The sequence below is a fragment of the Danaus plexippus genome, chromosome Z (assembly GCF_018135715.1).
Source record: "Danaus plexippus chromosome Z, MEX_DaPlex, whole genome shotgun sequence".
Lineage (NCBI taxonomy): Eukaryota > Metazoa > Arthropoda > Insecta > Lepidoptera > Nymphalidae > Danaus > Danaus plexippus.
The window spans coordinates 10326331-10348509 of record NC_083559.1 but is presented as its reverse complement, the minus strand read 5'-3'; the positions used below and the strand labels follow the sequence as shown (position 1 = coordinate 10348509).

Below are 22179 nucleotides of genomic sequence, written 5' to 3'. Positions count from 1 at the left end.
ATTGTATTTATGCTAAAAGAACGTTTTTAAAAGAAGATAAGTTTATTCGAATGTATTAAATTTTGTTTCGACCATTATTTCTTGGTCTACTCGGATATTTTATAGTTCTATATTTGTCTTTATAGGTTATTACGAATCAAAAACGATCATGACAAAGATACAAAAAATAATAATCTTTTTAATTCAAAATCATTCACTAAAAACACACTTTTCGCTAAAACTCATATATGGAAAATGTTAAAAAAGTTAAAGTAAAGAGTAAAAATATTCGGAGTATTTTCAATTTAAAAATGAAGAATAACTGACTTCACAGTAAAAAAATATCAAAAATTTGAATACGTTAACGACTGTATGTCTACTATCTCGGAAAATGTATTACATTTTCTGCCTACGCATACCCTAAAACGTTGAGAAATAAGGAAATAATATAATCCAATATACCAACATAAAGCAGGATCACAAAGTCGTTTTAAATTGTTTGGCTGGCTTGGGCTGGTTCTCAGAGTCAAACATAAATGTTCATAGAGACATCAGGAGCATGTTTTACTTCTAGACAAAATACACATATGTATTTTTATTAATAATAATTAATTGTAGGAGTTTGAAAAACTTACGGGTTTCGTTCTTTATTCTGGCATCAGTTAAAGCATATAATTGAATAATGTATCTCGAAATGGACTGGATTTTATGATACGATATTTTTTTTTCTCCAGCCTCAATACATTTTTATATATCACGTCCCTTGACAGTCTGATATAAAAATAGAATTTTAGAAATTCCTCGACTCTTTTGATTTTATATCGTGTTTCAATTAATATGAACATAAAAAATCTATTCATTCACGGGCTATGAAAAAAAATGTCCGTTTATTCTCGTCACCAAAATATTGTATTTATTAAAATAAAAAGATTGTAACTTGCAAAATAAATTTAGCAATGATTGTAGGTTACATTTTTTTCTATTAATCAACAACGTAAGTCTTGTCGAACTAAAGGCATTGGTATGGGATTGAACTTCTAACTTTACACGTAGGTTTACTAAAAACATCGTTTTTTTTCTTGTTTGCTAAGCCAGATTGTAATCTCGAGTCTTTAAAGAACGATTGTCTAAGTATATCTATTTTTTGTAAAATCAACTCTTTTTTTCTATGTAATGGGTAACATTCTATTTAATATATGTTTATGATTGAGCAACTGAAAACTATAAAATCTTTAAATCAGTTTGAGAATATTAGAAAAGTAAGAATAATGGTCGCCGAACGGACTGCCCGATCAGATCAGATTCCACTTTTAAAATATCCAAGAAGTTAAATGTTAGTGATGTGTATTAACTTATAAAATATTTGTTCCTAAAGTTTTATTTTATTTATAACTTCTCTGATATTAAAATAACTGGAGTATTATATAAATTATAAAAACTCTATTCATTTCTGTTTAAAGTTACCAAAGTTGTGATGTTGCTTTTCGTGTTTGTTAATGCATACCACATGTCATACAGTTTTAATTAATTTTTATATTCGTTGATACATCTTTATAATATTTATTTTAATTATGTCGAATTTACGATCGTTTTATGGACATTAAAGAGATTGCTTGATTTTACTGTCGAGGAAAGTTCTCTGTTACGGAAAATGAATCGAAGTAATGACATTGGTCATTAACACACTTTATTACTCGTTTACCATTAAATTTATATTGAAAAAATACCATCTCTATGGAAGGTTGAGGAAGTCATCATAGTATTTATTTTTAATAAACAAAAACAATAGAAAAACTAGTTTCATCGGAAGCTTGAATTCATTCAGTTGAGTAACGTGAGGGATCTGTTTTTTTAGGCGCAATCTGAATTTGGTGAAGGAACCCTTGCATTCTATAAATTTATTAAAAAAATTTCAAGAGTCATTTAAATGATATAATAATATTATAGTAAAATTTATTAGAAAATATAAGAAAATAAAATATGACTGTGTTGTCAAAACTTTTATTATTGCCACAAAAAATGATAAATGACTATTTTAAAGCTTAAGTACACACTGTGATCTACGAGTTCGTTTTCTTTATTTATAAAGCGTCTGTAAACTTTCAGTTTTTATAACTAAAATAAATTTTACTCATGTCGATTTCGTGAAATAAAAGTTTTAATGTAAATGTTTATATTCGTGTTCATTCCCATGACGTTTGTATGTAAATTTTCCATAATATGAGGGATATTAACTGTGTGATCATTAATTGTCTATCTCTGTTCGATGGTTAACTTCATTGTTATAAATCATAAGTCATTGTCCATAGTACTCGATTAAAACAAATTATACAATGTTTCAATGAACATTGTTCTGCTATATTATAAAACTACAGACGTATGTATTATTTTAGTATAATCTAAGATCCTAAAGTTTTAAAGTGGACCTGTGTCCATACTGTATGGAGTGTATAAAATATTCAGCATTTAAAAATATATTGAATAAAAACAATTGCATGTTTAGTTATCTTAATTTTTGAATTTATTTCGATCAAGGGTATAATAAAAAAGTTACCCTTCACAATTCGCAATTTAATATTGATTTTTGTTCATGCGATATTCTTAAAGGGACTCGCTACTTGCTAGAACTATTATATGCCATTTTCTCAGCTTTATATCTTGGGGAATCGGAAAAATCAATAAAAAAAATATTTTAAAATTCTTTAAGAACTAAGCTTATAACAGCATAAATTCGGGTTTTAGAATTTGTCACTTATTTAGTCATTATAAAGAGCATGTGTTACTTTACTAATGTTATTATATTTCCTGCATAAACAAACTTAGCTATGTAAGGAAAATGAGATTTTAAAATAATTGTCATCGACAGTTAACCAACCTTCCAAATATATTAAACCACAGTTTAATACACTAGGAAACTAGGAAATAGCTGAGTTAAAATATTAAACATCTTCAAATTGAGTCCACAATATCTGTACACAAATTGGTCATTCCGCAAGAAATTGGATGTAACCGCTTTAATTACAAGAGATAATAGTACCTGAATGTGTTGAGACACATAAATTAAAAATCTGTCGTGGTTTGTCTCATCGTATTTAGCATTATTTTTCCTAAATTGTATTGAAACCGATGGCAATAGTTATGTTTTACTGCTCAAAATATTTCCATTGAATAATACACTGAACAATAATAGACTGTGAAGTTCCTCTATATCAATTTGAATAATGTCATCACAATTTCAGATAAAAATTGTTTGTTACTAAATAAATACTACTTTGATAGAGTTATTCATGGAGAAGCTTTATTTTATGGAAGAATTCACTATAACGAATATTCGTTTTACATATGAATATCAATGTTTTGAGTAATGAGTTGTTGATATCAAAAGGATAGTTATCTTTTCTTTAAATTTAAGGTCAATCTTGCTATTTTTAAATCGTACCTAATACAGTTTGTAGATATTCTTTCCAGAATGATGTTATATCCACAGAGACATTTAACATAGCCTGCTTTTACAAATTAATTTATATCGATATTCAATATCATATTTCACAATATAACATAGTCAGCATTTATAGCGAAACATTAATTTTATAGATACGGAAAATCGATTATCACACATTGGAAATTGCGATAGTTTCATAAATCTTGGTAACAGTGTACCGTAACTACAAGCTTGCTTCAAGATTATTGGACATCAATCAATAATAGTTATACCACTTTGTCTCAACTTTTTAAATTAATTTCTCAATATTGTATACTTATTAAAATTACAGTCGGACGACATCATCAATTGATTAAAGTATTTGTGAATGTAGTTAATTAATTATATCTAAATAACATTTAATCTATGTACAACTTGATCAAATTGAAAGTTTTATATCTTTTTATAAACACAGTTTTGTTACAAATATGTGGAGACAGAAATGTGACCATAATTCCGTAATCAAAGTAAGCCAATCAGGTTATATAAAGCTTTCCGTTCACCGATCATTAATCATCCCTTAAGTAATGCTGGCCGTGGAACAGTTAGCTTATAGTCGGTCATAGAGTATGCAACAATCTATGGGTTTCATGTATCCCGGCCATTGTAATCTGGTTTTACGTTGCTAGAAACCTTAGAATAAAGACCGTTTGTGTAATGCTATTTACATACATTAACGTGGCTAATAGTTTAAGATACAGACAATAGTAAGAATAAAAAAGTACTCTGATTATTTTAATGAAATAAAGTTGTTACTTTCAGGTTATCGTAGAAAATATTTTCAACGGAAAATTTATAAAAGCGTCTTTTTTATAATTATTTAGAAACAGTTAACCTAGTAATTTTAATTTTATTGACTTTATCTTTTAATAATAGCATCTTCAAAGTAGAATGTTTTAATATAGTTCATATTAGTCTTTCCCTGTCTCCGGAGGCTACATTTTCCTAGGCTGAGTAAGACCCCAACGACCTACTTGTTCTAACAAAGCCGATCAAGTCGCCAACCCCAGATTTCTTCATTGAAATTTACTTTCAATTACTTGTTTTGTTTTATTCTACAATCTTCATATATTTAACTATTTACAAAACTAGCAATTTTATGCTGTATAACTGATGACTTTATTTTCCAACATAAAAATGATTTATACATAATAAATAATTTTAAACATTTTTATTTAGTTAGTTTTGTTGTCATAATATAAGTAATAATTTAAGATAAAAATTACTTGAATTATATGTCGAGTTTGCTTCACTGCATCCTATATTAATATCCATGGTCACTTGTCTCTGTCGCATTGCTTATTGTAGCTTAGATAACTAAAAGCTAAAGGGAAATGCGAATATAATACTTTAAAACTCCTAAAAAGATTTGCTAACTCCTAAAAAGCATGAATCAATTATGGTGATAAAGTACATTGTAACTATTTCCATGGCCCACTATTCACAGATTGCTCAATATTGGAAAATGCTAAATTCATAACAATTTTAGATTTCATCCGCGTTATATTTTAACTGAGGTACACTTTATTGCTTTTCGGATTGACAAAGCCCTGCGCCATCATTCAATGTCACTCTCGTTATTCAATCGTGGAGTCATCGTGTGACGTGTTAGCTATTTGATAAAAAAAAGTTCATTTCTTCCCAACCGCATTCCACAATGTAAAACAATAAAATTTGCTCTTCATGATCCGTGACTACGTTATTACATATCTTACAAATGAAATATAATAGATAAAAACAAAGTATTTTAATTATAACAATCAATTTTAATCTGCTGAGGAGTTTTAACTGAATTATTATGGAATATATTTGTACATCAAAAGTCTCAATTCAAGTTTCCTTTTAAACGTGATTCCTAAAAGAAACTGTTAATATTGTGAGCTCCAGTTCCTAAAAATATTCATACTTATACAACACACTTCACTCTTCGGAATGGTAGCAAAACGAAAGAAAAAAGCAAATTAACCACATTATAAAATTGTGTGATTTTATTCAACATTTTATCTCAGTTGTAATTCTCAACAACATGGTGACTTCAAAATATTCTCTGAACTGGCAACTTCTATTTTTCAATTTGTATCCTTGTCTGAACTGCAAATTTTACCATATTATAATAGCGCCAGTGATGCTTAAAGGCAAATACAGCTATTTATTACCAAACGACTCTATATATAAGCTACTGAATAAAATAAATCGATCGATTTACCTTCTGTTTATAGTTTAGCCATTTATACAAACAGAGAGGCAAACAAAAATGGTAAAAAATGTTAACTTGGTTTATGTATCACATGAAGTAAAAAAACTGTTATTTCAGTATTACGAACAGACACTCCAATTATATTTATATGTTTAGTCGATGAGTTTAGGATGAAGTGGAAACAAACTTACTATCTTGCATATCTATGTGTAAAAGGACACATTCGACAATAAAAACCCAAAATACTGAGACTAACCCGCGAGGCTATTGAAATTATAAAACATCAAAATTTCAATAAAGAAGATGGCTGGAAATTATCTACCACCTGGGAGCCCCTCATAAAAATATAAAATCCTCTATCCATGACCATACCGCAAGACCTCAAGACACAGTAAGCGCATTTTGCATGCTTCACAAGTGGTACCTGTTCTAGGAAATTAAGAAATCGTTGGCGGTAGACTACAGATAACAAGAGGTACTAACAGACATTTTCATCTCGTCTGCCCGTGATTACGGTTGCTGCAAAAAACTGGAACGTCGGGGGTACCTATGTAGTGTTAAACTAATAAAAACGCGTAGTGTATACGAAATCTTAGTTTTATTTAAAGTGAAATTATATACGAACATATATAAACAAATTAACCTATATTTTTTTTTAACTGAAAGTAGAATTGCAGGTGCCTACAGGCATGCGTAAGTTCAAAAACATAAGCGTACATTCAAAAACATAAACACACTGCAAACGGACGATAGACATGGTCTTATATCAGAAAACGTCATTTGACTCTATTCAGCTATCCGAAAGGAAAACTTTGGACAATTTAAACCTGATTAATTTTTAACTGGTGCTTCATTAGGGATCTTGTTTGGTAAATTTATTGAATGAAAAAGTCAAATAAAATGTTTTACATATTGCAAATACTGGCAACATACAGAAGATGGATGAGTAAATGTGAAATCATCAGAATATTCCCCAGTATGAGTTTTAAATGTACTTGTCCCTTGAGTTCGAACCCACATAATATATTTTTGTTGATTTGCTAAAAATTTTGAGAATAAACATAATTAATTTACAATATAATGGATTTAAATATATTATATTAATTTAAAAGAATTTAATTTTTTTGTTTTTCTAGGATTAAAGTCAAAATTTTAATCTTTAGTATTAGAATCACTAAACAATTTTATTAGGTATGGCTGTAGTGAAAATACATTTATAGTAATCTTCTGTTCATCAGTCAAAATAAGAAAAACTCGACTCTTTGTTTTCAGGGTGTTCAGCGCTTTTTTAATATATTATAAACGAATGTGGTCTTACTGAAATCACATAAATGCATAGATCATCTTAATTATTTACAAAGTAAGAGCACAAGCATCCTCTAGGTCTTAAAAGTTGGCCAGTACCCCATGAACACAATTCACCTACATATCTCGAGTGACGTGTGGATTTTATACTATAGTTGTAAAAGTATTTTTTCAAAAAAAGTCTTAATTACGTTAATAACAGACCGGTGACCGCTTTAAAAATATTTAACTGATCCCTAAAGTTAATTCGGTAATGATTGTAGATTAAAATAAATTTATATTTTAAGTTATATTGGACGTAATATTTAAAGGAAATAAATATTTAATGAAGCCCTGGATAGAATTATCAAGTAAAACAGGCGAAGCTATTCAAAAATTTATTAAGAGTCTTTACATTCGGTTCCAAATCGGAGGAAGTCAAGTTATTGGATATGGATCGAGTGCAAGTCTTTAAATTAGAACAATCGAAAGGTTGAGCAGCTTTAAGTGTCATTTAAGTTGACGTTTTTCTTGTTGTTATGTAAAAAAAATTAAACTGTACAGCATCTTAGCTAACTATGTTAACGAAAATATTTACATAAAATTCTTTAACAGAAGTGATGGAAGACGTTAAGTATTTTATCAAAAATTATCCTCTAATGAAAATGAAAAGCGATAGGAAACTACTTAAGAATGCCTTGTTTTAAAGTTAAAATTACTCACTAATAATAACTTGAATAAAATCTTTCTTTTGCGGAAATGCTCATACTTTGCATGGCATTTTTTTTTTGTTACAGTATAAGAAAAACCTATAGATGGCTGAGACCGAGAAACAACTCTTTTTATTTTGATAGTGTTTTTAACTTTTTTGGCTTCATTTCCAAATACCGTTTGGCTTCATTTCCAAATACCGTCAGGTGTTAGGACGGTCCAGCACTATACAGTTAAGAAAAAAAAATCTATCTCAGTGCAGTTGCTTTGTCCTTCTAAGTCTATATCTATATCAATAACCGAGACTACTTGAAGGCAATAAGATCCGATATCAATTCCTCAACAGAAGTGGTGTTAAGTATTTGAGGCTCTCTCACCAATGAACATAGATATAACTGTTATAGTTTTAGTATTAATGTTTTGAATTGTTATAATAGAATATACAAGATTTTTTTTTAAGTTTACTACTGGGTAAAGTGAGAAGCAATCGCTATATTGTCTAAATGGTCACAATGTTAAGAATTGCTGTTTACTGTGTTAATATTTATGATAAACCTCCACAATAACTCTATCGTAGTACACCGCGATGGAATTTTGTGCAGGTGATTATTTAATCAAAATGCGAACAAAATTCAATCATAAGTGAAGCACTTTAGAAATTATTCGAATGGGTAGAATATCTGGATAAATCCGCTTCCTCAGTGATAAACACCGTTAACAATATTAAATATCCGTCCAAATTCCTTTTCCCAAATAATTTTGAAAATATGCAATAGCACCAGAATGGAAGTAAAAACATTGCATTGTTTTGCCAATTTAGGTGCAGGATCTAGAATTTTCCAGAATAATATGTTTCTTTGTTATATAGTTAAAAAATCCTTCTCGGGACTGCGTTATGCAAGAATCATCATTGTTTTTTTTTTCTTGTAGAAAGCGCTTTTTTCAAAGCGTTTTAATGTTTCAATTTGCTGAACGTAGTTACGTTCTTTTGAGAACGTAATATTCTTGTTCCGTTTGTACTCGTGTTTCAATCAATCAAATTATGCGATGTTCTAATCAGAACATTGTTTTTTCATTTTAAATGTATAACGAACGTAGTTCTACAAAGGTAAAAATGCTATTATAAATTCTACAAGACCACTTTCGACTTCCACGCAGACGAAGTAGAAGGCTAAAGTTCGTAATCATACATTTATTTACTTGAACCGAGCTCAAAACCCTTTTCAAATTATAAGGACAGTTAATATGTTAGAAACTCATGGAGGCAAGAATACTTAACTTTCCCAATTTTATGCAGGTCCGTAATGGTCCATATTTGGTTTACTTTTATTTACCATTCAAATAAACATATGTAAAAACTTGAGCATATACTTTTTATTATAAAGTTAAAGGGATTGTTTAAAACTTAATAAGAATTTCTGAAAACCTACGCGATTCTTAAGGTATCATAAGAATATACAAAAATAGGCTTTTGATCGTGAGAATAAAGAGTATTTCTATATTACTTACGCTTAGTAATTTTAATCAAAATTGTGTCATTCAATATATGTATGAAGGTTACATAAACGAGACCTTCTTTCCGTAAAAGGAAGAGCAATAGTCCCTACGTTCGCTATTTATCTCCTGTCGACCTCTCTGTACAAATGAGTTACATAACGTTCCAGAGACCTTGAATATATACGTTGTTTAATAAGAAGATAAACTGTTCAAATTATAAAATTAAACTCTGTTTTTATTTCTTAAATTATTATGTAAGTTTTCGTTTGAGATCCATTACCATTTTTCAGATTGCTAAAATAAAAGACAAAGTTATGTAATGTATTTTTCGGTATCGGTAACATTTTGGTTTGGTTGTGTGTGTGGGTGGATGAAATACTCAAGGACGAATTAATTGCCTTTCTGTATATTCTGTATATCTTTCTGTATATAAATAAAACATATATTTTAAACGAATGAATAAAGGCAGATGTTTCAATGATATATGTACAATAATGTAAATAGTGTATATACATATTTATATATAAAGTATACAAAGTCTTTGGAAATTATTATTGTTGATTTGCGCTTTATGTTAAAATTCTATCGTAATATATTGGATATTGGAAAAAGTGTATATGAAACTATTGTTTCAACCACTGGGCTACTGAGATATGAATTTAAATTTTTTTCTCAATTAACAGTTTCATCTTTTAGTAAATGATTTTTTCTTAAGAGAAAAAAATAAAACGTGGAACATTGATAATTAAATTATGATTAGGTGCTTTAAAAATCAAGAAAGTCCTTACAATTATTTATGAATTTAGTCCCTTTAATTGTGATTCCGGTAAGACGAATAGAAAAGTCATAAATCATTAAAAATATACACATTTCATTATTATTATTATTTGAGAAAATATTACTTATTGTGATAATTTTACGTTTTATGTTTCGTTAACTTATATTATTCATCTGTTGATAATAAAAAAATATTCGCAGAATTAAAACATAGTTTTAACTAAGCGTTTTTTATTAAGTGTAGGATAGTCAAAATCATATAACTGACATTCATTTTCACTCCGTTCATCGTGTTAAATTATTATTATATAAATTTTACTGTCCTCAAAGTAAATGTTAGCGTCTAGATTAAAATAAGAAAAGGATTTGTTTTGTGTGAAGCCTGTAATATAATATATAATTGTTTTGTTTCAGCTCAACTTCAATCCAATCACTTCGTTTTTGTTCACCCTCGACTTTTTCATCATTGTTCTGAACGTGAGTATTTTTACATATAAAAATATGTCTGCATGTTATAATATATTAGACATGAAACCTGTAAGTTAAGAAAAAATAGAATATCTCGTTAATAACTATCTCTCACCGCGTATATTTCTTTACGACACTGGCTAGTTCCAGATTTAGTTGTCAATGCGATTCCGTACAAAGTGCTTTCAAAGAAGGATAGTCTCTGAGTATATATTTTCAATTTAGAAAAAAGTTAATTTGAATACTGGCCGGCTTCGTTGGTTATATTTGAATCTCATTTTGCTTAAGCCTTAATTGAATCCCTCCGCCATCCAGGCCGCATGGCACGCGTGTGTGCCACCGACTTACCCCCTACGTGAGTTAATTATAACGACGGCAATTTGTTCCAGTAATTTTTGTTTCAATATTATTTACGCCCTAAATCGAATCGACTTAAAGAGCTGAAAATTCTTAATGTTTCAAAATTTATTAAAAAAAATAAATGTTTACCGATAATTGTAATTTTTTCAAGACTGACGGGAATTTAATGGACATTCCAGTAAAATATTAAGGTACAAATTTATTTTGATTGTACTAATTTGTTTTGATTACAATGAGATGGAAAACAGTAAGCAATTGAAACACACCGGCAACGAGACAAAGGATTTTGTAACAATTATTTACACATTTAACATTAATTGTAAACAATAAATTTAGGTCTGATGTTATCAGTCTTATCTTAGAAAAAAATATTTGTAAGAACGAGGAAAAATGACTTATTATATTTATATTTTACAGTTTGTGATAATGTAATAACTTATTTTAAATTTTATATACGTACATCACCTCTACAAGTCAAAAGGGACGGGTTTCTTCCAAACTAATTAACATCTTAATTATCTTTTATGTACTGTCGCCAATTCTTCAATGCCTTTACAATATTTAATCAATCATCAAAGAGGGAATACAAATAGTGGCGGTCGTCTAATAGTAGCGGGATCTTGCCTGTATAAGGTCGGGAATCAAGCCATTCCGCTCACAATGTGCTTATTTGCTGAAGTATTGCAACTCAACGTTGATAACTTACCTCTGCCTTTATGTAACATAAAAAGATACCCGGCTCTATTGATAATTATAGTCATAATTTTAAAAACTAAGACAACCGGAGTGAAACTTATATTAATTCTATATTTTAGAAAAAGAGGTAATGCAATTGTTTAAAATATCTCTTTTTCGTACAAACATACGAATATTCCAGACTATAACGACATATAATTAAAATGAACGATAATCAAGTGAATACGAATGAACGGATAACAAGCAATCCATAATGGCTTCAATGAACTATGACCCTGGATAATTTTAATCAGCCCAACCTGCACTTCAAGCATGTACGTCGCGACGGCTATACTACACGGAATGTTAATAAAAAATATGAGATTATATTACAAAACGCCTTGTATATTTTTAATTATTTATTGTTTTTTTCATTACAAACATATTACATTATATTATGTTATTTTGATGTAGATTTTTTTACAAAAGGATATATTACAGTCAGTAAATTTAAATGAATAATTTTATGTGAACGTGTACATCTATCAGCTCACACTTACATAAAAGAAAGATGAAACGGTTTAGATAAATTGTTATTAAAGGTATCAAATACGTTTAAAAAAAAAATCGCAAAAACTACTACTACATGCAAGCTTCTACGAATCGCGGTCTCACTCCGTGCAACATAAATCCTGGCTATTAGAGCTGTTACCTAAAAATGGATGTATTTTTATCTTCTTTTTTGTTAGAAACGCATTGTATTTCTTTGTGGTGATAGATACTATTGATCAATGCCGCTATATTTATTTGTATAATTTTTAGAAAAAAATCATTTTTCTATTAAAAATAATATGTATACCACTTATATATTTCGCTATCCGGGTAATTATAATATCCTAAAAAGGTAATTATTCCTTAAGCCTTTATCTTTTGTATGGAACCTTAACGCTACCGTTTCATAATGCGTGATGAGTTTTATATATTCTTATTTCAAGCATACTTATCTTCTTCAAATTAAAAAGTAATAAAAATAAGAAAAAACTATATTTTGTTTATAGCTAAAAGTAAAAGCCGTAGATAATGTAATCTACTACCAGTTGAAAAAAGTTTGGCTACTTCACATCTTATAAGTTGAATCCATTGTATTATTATAGGTATTATGACATTTAAAGCATATGTTTAGTGTTAGCACTAAGGAGTTGTTTAATGTTTAGGAATACAATATAAATTGTTAGCTTTTAAACATTTGCCGGTAATATTTTAGAGAAGAGAGTATTGTTTACAGTAAAACAGTAATAGGATATACATATTTTTAGTTCTTTGTTTATTTCTCATAACACAAATAAGTTATGTACACAAACAAATATGATCATTATCCCTCAGATTTAAGACTTAATTAGCAACCATCGTACGGAACATTCCAATTTAATAATTATCATCTCTTATTGAATCTCCCTTATAATCTCATTTTATACACTTTATTGTTTGATTTAATTAAAATTAAACCACAAATTTAATTCCACAATGTATTGACACACATATACCGAGAGAGATTATTTTATTTTATTTGTACAAGTTATTATATAAATTAAATTTTAAATAAACAAATAGTAGGAACATATTTTGTTATAATTTAATCCGAGTTAACTTCATTTATAGTAAAACTTTTTAACATATCTCAACGTGATTTTGAGCTGTGGTATTTCCTGTGGAATAAGAAATAAATATATATTGAAAATTTTAACTTATATTAATCACTGATCCGTGAAATGGAAATATTTGAGAAAAGTTTGACTCCGTCGCGATATTGGGGCGGTTTTTTTTTTAATTATAGCATCTCAAGTTAATATGTATTCATTACAGATTTTATGAGAAATATCATGGGAACTTAAATTGGGATAAGCATTTTCTCAGACACTCTAAAGTGACCACGTAGTTAAGAACCGGTCCAATATTTTACAAGAAGGATATTTAAAAACACCTCCTTAAATGGATCAGTATATTCATAATATATGGTAGTAAAATTTCATAAACATACGCAGTTTAAGTTACTATTTACTGTGTAAACCCCAACTGCTTTTGAAATGAACTTAAACACAGCACAGTTCATTTAAAAAACTTTAATTAAATCTGTAAAAATAATTTTATTAAAATATAAATAGTCAAAGAAATAATTAAATATCAAGAGACTATATGGAGTAATATATAACTAAAATAATAAATAAATGTTACCATGAACTTTTCCATATAAATCGTAAAAAGTTCTATAAAATTCTGAAATAGTGTTTTATAATGCTAAAGCAATTTCGTTTCGATGGTTTCCAAATAGAAAAATATTTTTTATGAGCTTCATTATTTTTCAACCGGCCACCTTATAACAAATGCATCGAACTTTAAAAACTTAATCAAATTGTTGTATGCACGTTCTGCAATGTATTGATTTTTATGAATTTCAGGGCTTGAGCAACAAGTTAACGTTGTATTTTTATATCCATACACATTTGATGTCAGTGCATCCGTTTAGTTCCATGTAAACGAAACTAATGAAAAATGCCATTGATCTTTTTATTTCTCGTGTTTTATAATTTTCGAAACCTTTTTATTATTAACTTTCCTAACTTAAATTTTTGCGATAAAATCTAGTATTGAGTATTCATATGCATTACCGATTGTCAATATTTAGACTTGCTAACATATATATACAAGTTTTGAACAAAAATATTTAAAAAAAAAATAGACACAGGTATCGTTTGTTTGAGGCGTGAAAATTTTTTTTTAAACTAAAGGGACATCGTTTTAATAAAACCAAAGTAAAAAACTTGAACTAATATATCTTTTATTATTCTTCATATCATTACTTTTTTATTTAGAAGCCTGAACAATGTTTTTATTTATCACCTTCAGTACACAGAGCAGCAATAAGGTAGCATGTAAATGTTATATAAAAATATTATTCGTATGTACATCGACTATCTATTGCCTCCCAGAGAATTTTGGTGTGGTGTTCTGTTATTGCTGTTAGCTTGGCATCGAACTAGTTTTAATAGTGCCATATTTTTGTTAATGATGGCATAGTTAAAAAATTCAAGATAACAAAAATCTTATGGAACAAAAATTAAATCTTTATCTATCTTTGAAGTATATTTCAGACACAGTTCATTAATTTCATGGAATGGATAAATTAGTCTTAGGAGCTGTGAATCCTAACGAGATTTGTCACCTGATTGCACCCGAGTCATTTTAATCTTCTTGTTTGTATATTTATTCTTAAGAATACTTAGTTTAAACTAGCTACATCGTTAGGGACGTTATCCGATTCTCGTTTATGGTTACGTAGAAAATCGTTGCCTACATATATACTGTACATACAAACAATGTTTTTAATAAATGCGAAAACAATGACTTAGTTAATTTTGAATAAAAAGCGACTGAAAATAATGGCTTTATATTAATTGTTGAAGCATAACTAAGTGATATTTTAAACCTTATAAAACATTAGATTACTTTCCAGTTGCATTCAGTAATGTCGAAAGTAGTTGAGTGTTCAGGATGAAGCATGAACTGAAAAATGTGGAAATCTGTAGCTGCTACGCCAATTATAAACTAATGCAAGTAATTAATAATTTTTTATTCGTTAGCGTTTTCATTTACTCGAGACTTCTACAACTTCCTCGCTAAAATTTTACAACGAAAAGACAGAAAAAGTGATTTATTAAAACAACACATTCTATAGTAACATAAATTATTAAGGTCTGCTGTTTTGTATTAGCATCGTGGCTACATGTCTATATAGAGTAAAATTGTATTTCATTTTATTTATTTCTTAAAGAATTGGCCATTATTTAAAAAAAAAAATTGCGCTAACCTCTTTTATTTTTAAACTTATAATTTTTTTTCAAGAAACCTGGATTTTAATGAATATTTATTTGATATATATTCATTATTTATTATAATTATATAATTTTAGGTTTAATTACATAATTAAACATATATATCGGATTTAATACAAATTCATTATTTTAAAGACAGGACGCCAGCCTCGCTGACGTCACTAATGTCACTTGTTTCAGTACGTTCCAGATATTTTAAAATGAAACTTCAATTCTTCTAAATGTTCTTGTATTTCTCGAAGGTTCTTCATAATCACATTCTTTATGATCCGCACTCGCTGAACTCTGCAGTCCGCTATTTTGCGTCCAGACGTCATATTTATACCAGAATTCAAACATACTTCTATTCTCTTTGATTTCGTTTTACTTTTAACAATAGTAACGACGAACAATAAGTTGTTATAATAATTGATGACAGCCTTGAGTTATTTTCATGTTGCATCCGTCATTGAAGCTGCTTGCGCCGATATATATGTTTTTAATATTCATTTTTTTGACAATACAGACACGGATATCAGTTAAAAAATATAATGGTATTGGGAATGTAACTATAAATATCTATTTTTGATGACAACAATGCTCTGACAGATTTCATAGATGACAGATTTTTAATTCATTCCGTGTTACCTAACAATTTACGTCATTTAATTTTAAAGTATTTATTTACTTGTTATCTGATATATATAGAATGTTATATATATTATTGACGTATCTCTGAAAATAGGAGTAAATAGAAACTGAATAAACTACCAATAGTGAGGCTCAAACTAATGAACGAACATTCAGAAGATGCATAAATAACGAATTTCTAACAAAGTGCGATCTAAAGGCCAGTTTGAGATCAAAGAGTTGGAAAATTTGATTTAAATTTACAATACATTGTATTTATATTTATTTTCCAAATTATATTATATAGTATATCTTATAAGCAATTTGTAAGGTCATATGGAAATATATTATTTTGTTGCTTGGCTTTGTTGAAATGGTTTTTCTTTTACACACATATATATATTTGCTATCCAGCCGTCGTGCAGATCGGATCCCCTACACTAGAAACTGTTACTCGTTTCGTTTACGTATTGAAGGTGATTCATTGTGACTATAAATAGTGTGAAGTGAATTATTAGAATTATTAAAAAACCCTCAATAATATGATTACAGTTTCTCTTTACTGGTTCCCCCAGATACACGCCTACAAGATTATAATATGTCTGACGATTCCGTATCCCCGACATATACAGTATAAGGATTTTGGTCGAAATTACGAACTCTTCTAAAGCAGTATATAACGAAAATATAAAATTATTCTTTTGCGATTCCATAATATAATGTTCTGTTTACCAATCGTTCATTCTATGTATTTTTCTGGTTTACCAGTTTGGTCAATAACGGTAAGAAGAGAAAAATTTACTGTTTGAAGTTTGAAGAGATATTAAGACAGTGACTTGTACAAGGAAGTAATCTATTATCTTGATATATTAGGTTTAAGAGAAATATAATTTATTTATTATATCAGTATATGTTTTAGAAGATTTAAGACCATCTACAAGATCATTTTTACAGACATTTTTTAATTTAGTCTCTTACTTCCATATCAAGATCTGCTTAATAAATATTACCTAGTTTATTTTTTTTAGTTCATTCGTGTTTTATTTCAATACAAAAAGTAAGAATAGAGAATTAATATTAATCTTTTAAAGATTTAATGCGTCTGGTTTGGTCTCTAATATAAATTTTAATGTCTTCGGTCTTGCCGTTATCGTTTTTAAATAAAATGAATACGAATAGAGTTCAGTAAAACAAATGCTTAACAACTTTACGAACAATAACAGACGATAGAAACTAATTACATGGCCTAGTACAAAAAGCATATGCCTTCATTTCCATTGAAATATGGAAACTGAGTAAATTTTACAAATATTTCATAGAACGAATGAAGCCTAAGGTTTCAATAGAGAGTTATAAATTGGAAAAAGTAAGCTGTTGATACTCCTTCCTGTTTCGTACTTCGATTTAGTTTCATTACTTCAACATGCTTTATTTGTTAGCATACTTCAGTGCACACAAGATACAAAAACGAAGAGAATAAATATTTTAGTTCAGAACGACAGAATATTCTAAATATACATAGTGAATTAATATTCACTATTTTATTCTTTAGTATTTAACCGTGCATATCTATGAAATTTGAATTTATTTCTAATATATCCCGTATATTTAATTTATCCCGTTTAAAAATTCAGCAAAAATTTTTCATGAAAAAAATTTTATTATTAAACGAAACTATTCTCTCACCAAATACTTTTTCCTCCATTACCTTTTACCTCATTTGATGCTATCACTATTGCCATTTCTTTAAAATTATAATGTATACTGTAAATCATATATAAAGATTAATTCAAGAAGAAGTTTCTCCAATGTACCGAGTGTATGTGTAATATCAGGTCAAGGTTGCTATCACAATATGAAAGTCTAAAAACACATTATTCTAAGTTTGATATAAACCAAGGAAGATATTTACACTTTCTCCTTAAGTAACAAAATAATAACATTCAGAATAAAAAATTGTTCTCTCAATTAAAAATATCGTTGAAACCGTTTTATGGGATTTACAAAATATTATTTATTATGTCTATTTTTAAAACCTCAAGGTTTTCTGAAAAACTTCACAAATTTTTATGGTATATCAATTTAATTATGGCTTCCAACTTTTTTATTTATATTTCTTACAAAGCGTTTACGAAACTTTAAAAAAGCAGTTACAAAATCTTTACTATCTCTGCTTATTAAGACGAAGCAATTTCAAACAAAATTTAAAAACAGAACTTATTTTAAGCAGAAGCAACTTACTTTATAACTTATTTTCTTATTTAGAACCTGTAGGTTCTTGACTTGGAACTTTTAATACTGATCTTTTTGTTTTAAGCGACGACATCGCGTGGTTCTTTTTATATTTATATAAAAAAATTTAAAAGCATCAATAACAAAGGTTGCTATTTTCGTATGTCGTTAACACTGCCACCTCAGAGTCGTAAGGCTTTCGTGTTCCTAGGACCATAAAATAAATGCATCTCGTTTATGCGCTGACATTGCCATTATTATGAATTGAAGTACAGGCCGTACGAATCATAAAGAACATTTCATTATATTTTTAATAGGATGAGAATTTGTCGACGGTTCTTAAAATTTTAATATTGGTATGAGAAATCTTCGAAAGCATCTAAACTAATAAATTGCTCCGGTAACGGGATCTGTTTTCACGGAGAGTGATTTAGAATCGATTAGGAAAAATACGACTTGTCGGAAATAATATTAGGGAGAACTCAGATGAAAGAAAACAAGAAAATTTGTGTTTTCTTTTAGACCTGAAATCATTAATCAATACAACCTAGAATTGTTCGTAATTATAACCCACATTTGTTTGACTTTAGACTTATTAGCACCTCTTTTAAAGTAATGCAGGTAACGAAAGATTTTAAAAAACCTTTGCTACAGCTCTCAAATTATTAGCTTTTACTATTTTGAACAAGTCTAATTGTATTGTATCTAAATTAAGCATTTCAGTCAGAAACTAGTTCAAAGAATATCCTGTTAATGTTCAACGAAAAATACAAAAAAAGTGATTTTTGTAATAGCTTGCTTGTCCAATATTTGGTACCTGAAATTTTATGAATAAAAATGAATGAATATTCATCCAGCGTAAGTTTCATATTCTGTGTAAGTATTTCAGTCAATATAAAATATCTTTAAATAACACTACTAAATAAATGTCTCATAATAATTTTATATCATTCTTAATTATGACGTTACCAATTCCGTTTTGTAAACAAAAATTCTGCCTCAAATCTTTAAATTTCACCCTATCTCACATGCCATATCTTCGATTTAAAAAAACTGCTACTCAGTAATTATTCGTTTATAAAAAATCGTGAAATCAAAAGATAATTATAAAGAGAAAGGCATAGACTTTAGAAAATGAACATTAAATTAAAATTAAAACCAACAAAAAAAAATATTTCCCCGTATAACCTATCACTTTGCAATACATCGAAAGCCATCACATAAATTCTAAAGATAATATCTACGTGAAACAACAATTATACCATAATAATAGGACATTTCATATAATTTCTTTTCCGATTGCTTTTTATTTTTAAACATAAATTTATGTTCATACATATTCAAGTAATACAAATACAAAATTCACAAAACGTTATTCGTAAAACGGCACTACTCGAGAATATTGTCAGATTTGACTATTGGAATTTTCTAGTTTGCCTTACCAGTACCAATAATAAAGATCACTTTACAGTGAATTTTTTTTTACTGTTTTACAATAACTTCTTTTAAATGTATTATTAATAATTGAAAAGAAAATAAGTCACAGGACCTTTTATTATACTTGTAACGAAATGAGCAATATCGATTCGGCTTAATATTTCTCAAATAAAGTTTATTTTCACACAAAACATTTAACTTATACAATTTTTTTTTGCTGCTTCGTGTTATTTATTGCGTACATAAATTTTGTTGTCTTTACTTCACACTGTCTGTTTGCAGCCGATACTTTTTTGTAGCCAGCGTGAAAAGGTCTAAAAAGGAATATAATATAAACTAAAAACTACATATTTAATTAATAGATTTTTTTATAATAACTCACATAATTAAACGTGTTTTAATGCTATCCATACGATAGAAAAAAAAATAATGAAAATCGTATCATGACGGCATGAGATAAGTAGAAACCTATTTGAACGCGATTCTTTTTGCTCTATATATTTTTATTGATCAAATAAGTGAGCAGCAAGCGCACTATTAAATCTTATTGGGACCCATTTAGCATCTGGTGTGGAACCGCAATCTATCAACGTCCCAAAACCATGGCATTTCAATGCGGCCTAATGGCCAGTATAGTTTTTCAACTTAGCGTCCGAGTGAAGGTTCTGTTTTGTTTTTATTATGAAAGATATGTCTTCCAGTAAGATATACTTCTATTGCGACAAAACTAAAAAAAAATATAATTTTAAGAATCGGAGGTAGTTTTGCCTTGCGATATCATCTCGAAAATTTATTAAACTTTTATAACATTAATTATAGTCAAATCAAAATACATTGGTATTTTGATTTGAACGTAAGGCATTAAATATTCCACATTAACAAATCTATTATTATAAATATTATTTAATATTAAAAAAGGAATAATTTGAGCATTATTGCTTTTGGATTAATTGCGTCCTTATTATGGAATATCAATGTCAATACACTTGTGTTGTCTGTAAACCGTTAATTGCTTTGTCAAACTATGTCCACTACGGTTCTATTGAACACTTTTCCACTTAAATCGCTTTCACTCTAGTAGTTTTGGTCGGTATGATATGTCAATAACTGAATTTGAATTGTACTCAAAATATTATAATTCTTCTATATATAAATGTACCCGTGTTTTTTTATTGTTTTATCAATTCGTAGACAATAATAAATATAGTATAATAACATAAGTGGCCCGTTGAATATTTGGAAAACCTCTAATTATGTTTTGTATTGTTTTAAAATATTTTGTCTCTATTTCAAACCATTTTTTTTTTACTACTTTACTATTAGTTATCTGCTTTGATATCGCTTTTATTTGTTATTAAATAAAATTTACATTCAACATACTATCATTGTCGTATAACAGGTTCCTTGAAAATTTGTAAATTAAAAAGTTACACTTGAAATTTGTCCCTGGAAATTTGTGTGAGCTTTGTATAATTCAATTCAAGCTATTCTAAATATTATTCAAAGCAATTACAAAATCGTCAACACATTTTAAATTAAGATCGTGTTATTTAATTATCTTGTAGCTACGAATATAAATTTGGGAAGACGTTGAACTTGTTTCAAATAATCGAGGGTTAACACTTTTAATAGATCGTGTTTTCATGACGTTTATAAGTTTTATTGCATAAACTGTGTCTGTTTCAGATTTACGCCATGGTGTGTGTTATCTCCCAGTTTCAAGAATACCTCGAGGGAAGAGGTACAGCTGCATTTGACTACTCCGACAGGGTAAGAAAAGATAGACAGCACTGACATTCTATTACTTATTATTAATTTTCTTAGACAGGTTAGTGATATAAAGTTTATACATAATTTGATATTTAAATTCATAAGTTCGTACATATTGGAAATCTTTCTAGAAATTAGCTATTCATTGTCAACAATTTTAAAATATACACACATAACTCATTCAAAATATAACCAGGACGGTTAATGTTTCACCTTCACGCAAGTCCCTAATGAACCATATTTTAAATTAAGACAAGAGATAGAAAACACAGTAACTTTAGCACACCCCACAAAGAAGGGCTGGATCAAAGCACCCTTAATTATCTAATGTGTACTGAGACTGCGAGCGAATTCTCATGTATACGAGATATAACGAACGCGTAAGATGGTTACACAACGTAATCTCATTAAAAATTCATAACATTTATTTGTTACCGATACAATCGAATGTTTTCACCATTTTACCAATAAATGAGATTAAATGAGGATGACAATAATAAAAATTGGGTTTAAATTTTTTTCTTAAGCAATACTGAACATACGATAGATTTTTTTAATTATAAAATTTCAAATTTAGATTTCACATATAAATTGAAAAATAGGAATATGAGTTTGAATTATTTTATCGAAGTATTTGAGGACAACAACAATTTATTTATATAACTATATGTAGTTTACTTCAATAATATATTAAATAGAGCATAATGAAAACATATTCTTATTAATATTCTGTGCTTCGTTTTTGAGATGACAATTTGCGAAACTTTGCACGTAAACCTCTTTTAAAGTCGAAGACTACGATCAAATTCGTA

At 28.4% G+C, this 22179-nt stretch overlaps 1 protein-coding gene across 1 annotated transcript in view; it reads left to right on the top strand.

The window, feature by feature from the left end:
- LOC116777930 (uncharacterized) overlaps positions 1 to 22179 on the top strand; it is a 67341-nt gene that overhangs the window by 25735 nt on the left and 19427 nt on the right. Inside the window, exons 6-7 of the mRNA XM_032671742.2 lie at positions 10341 to 10403; positions 21284 to 21367. Of these exons, the coding sequence (XP_032527633.1) occupies positions 10341 to 10403; positions 21284 to 21367 (147 nt within the window). The remainder of the gene's footprint in view (positions 1 to 10340; positions 10404 to 21283; positions 21368 to 22179) is intronic.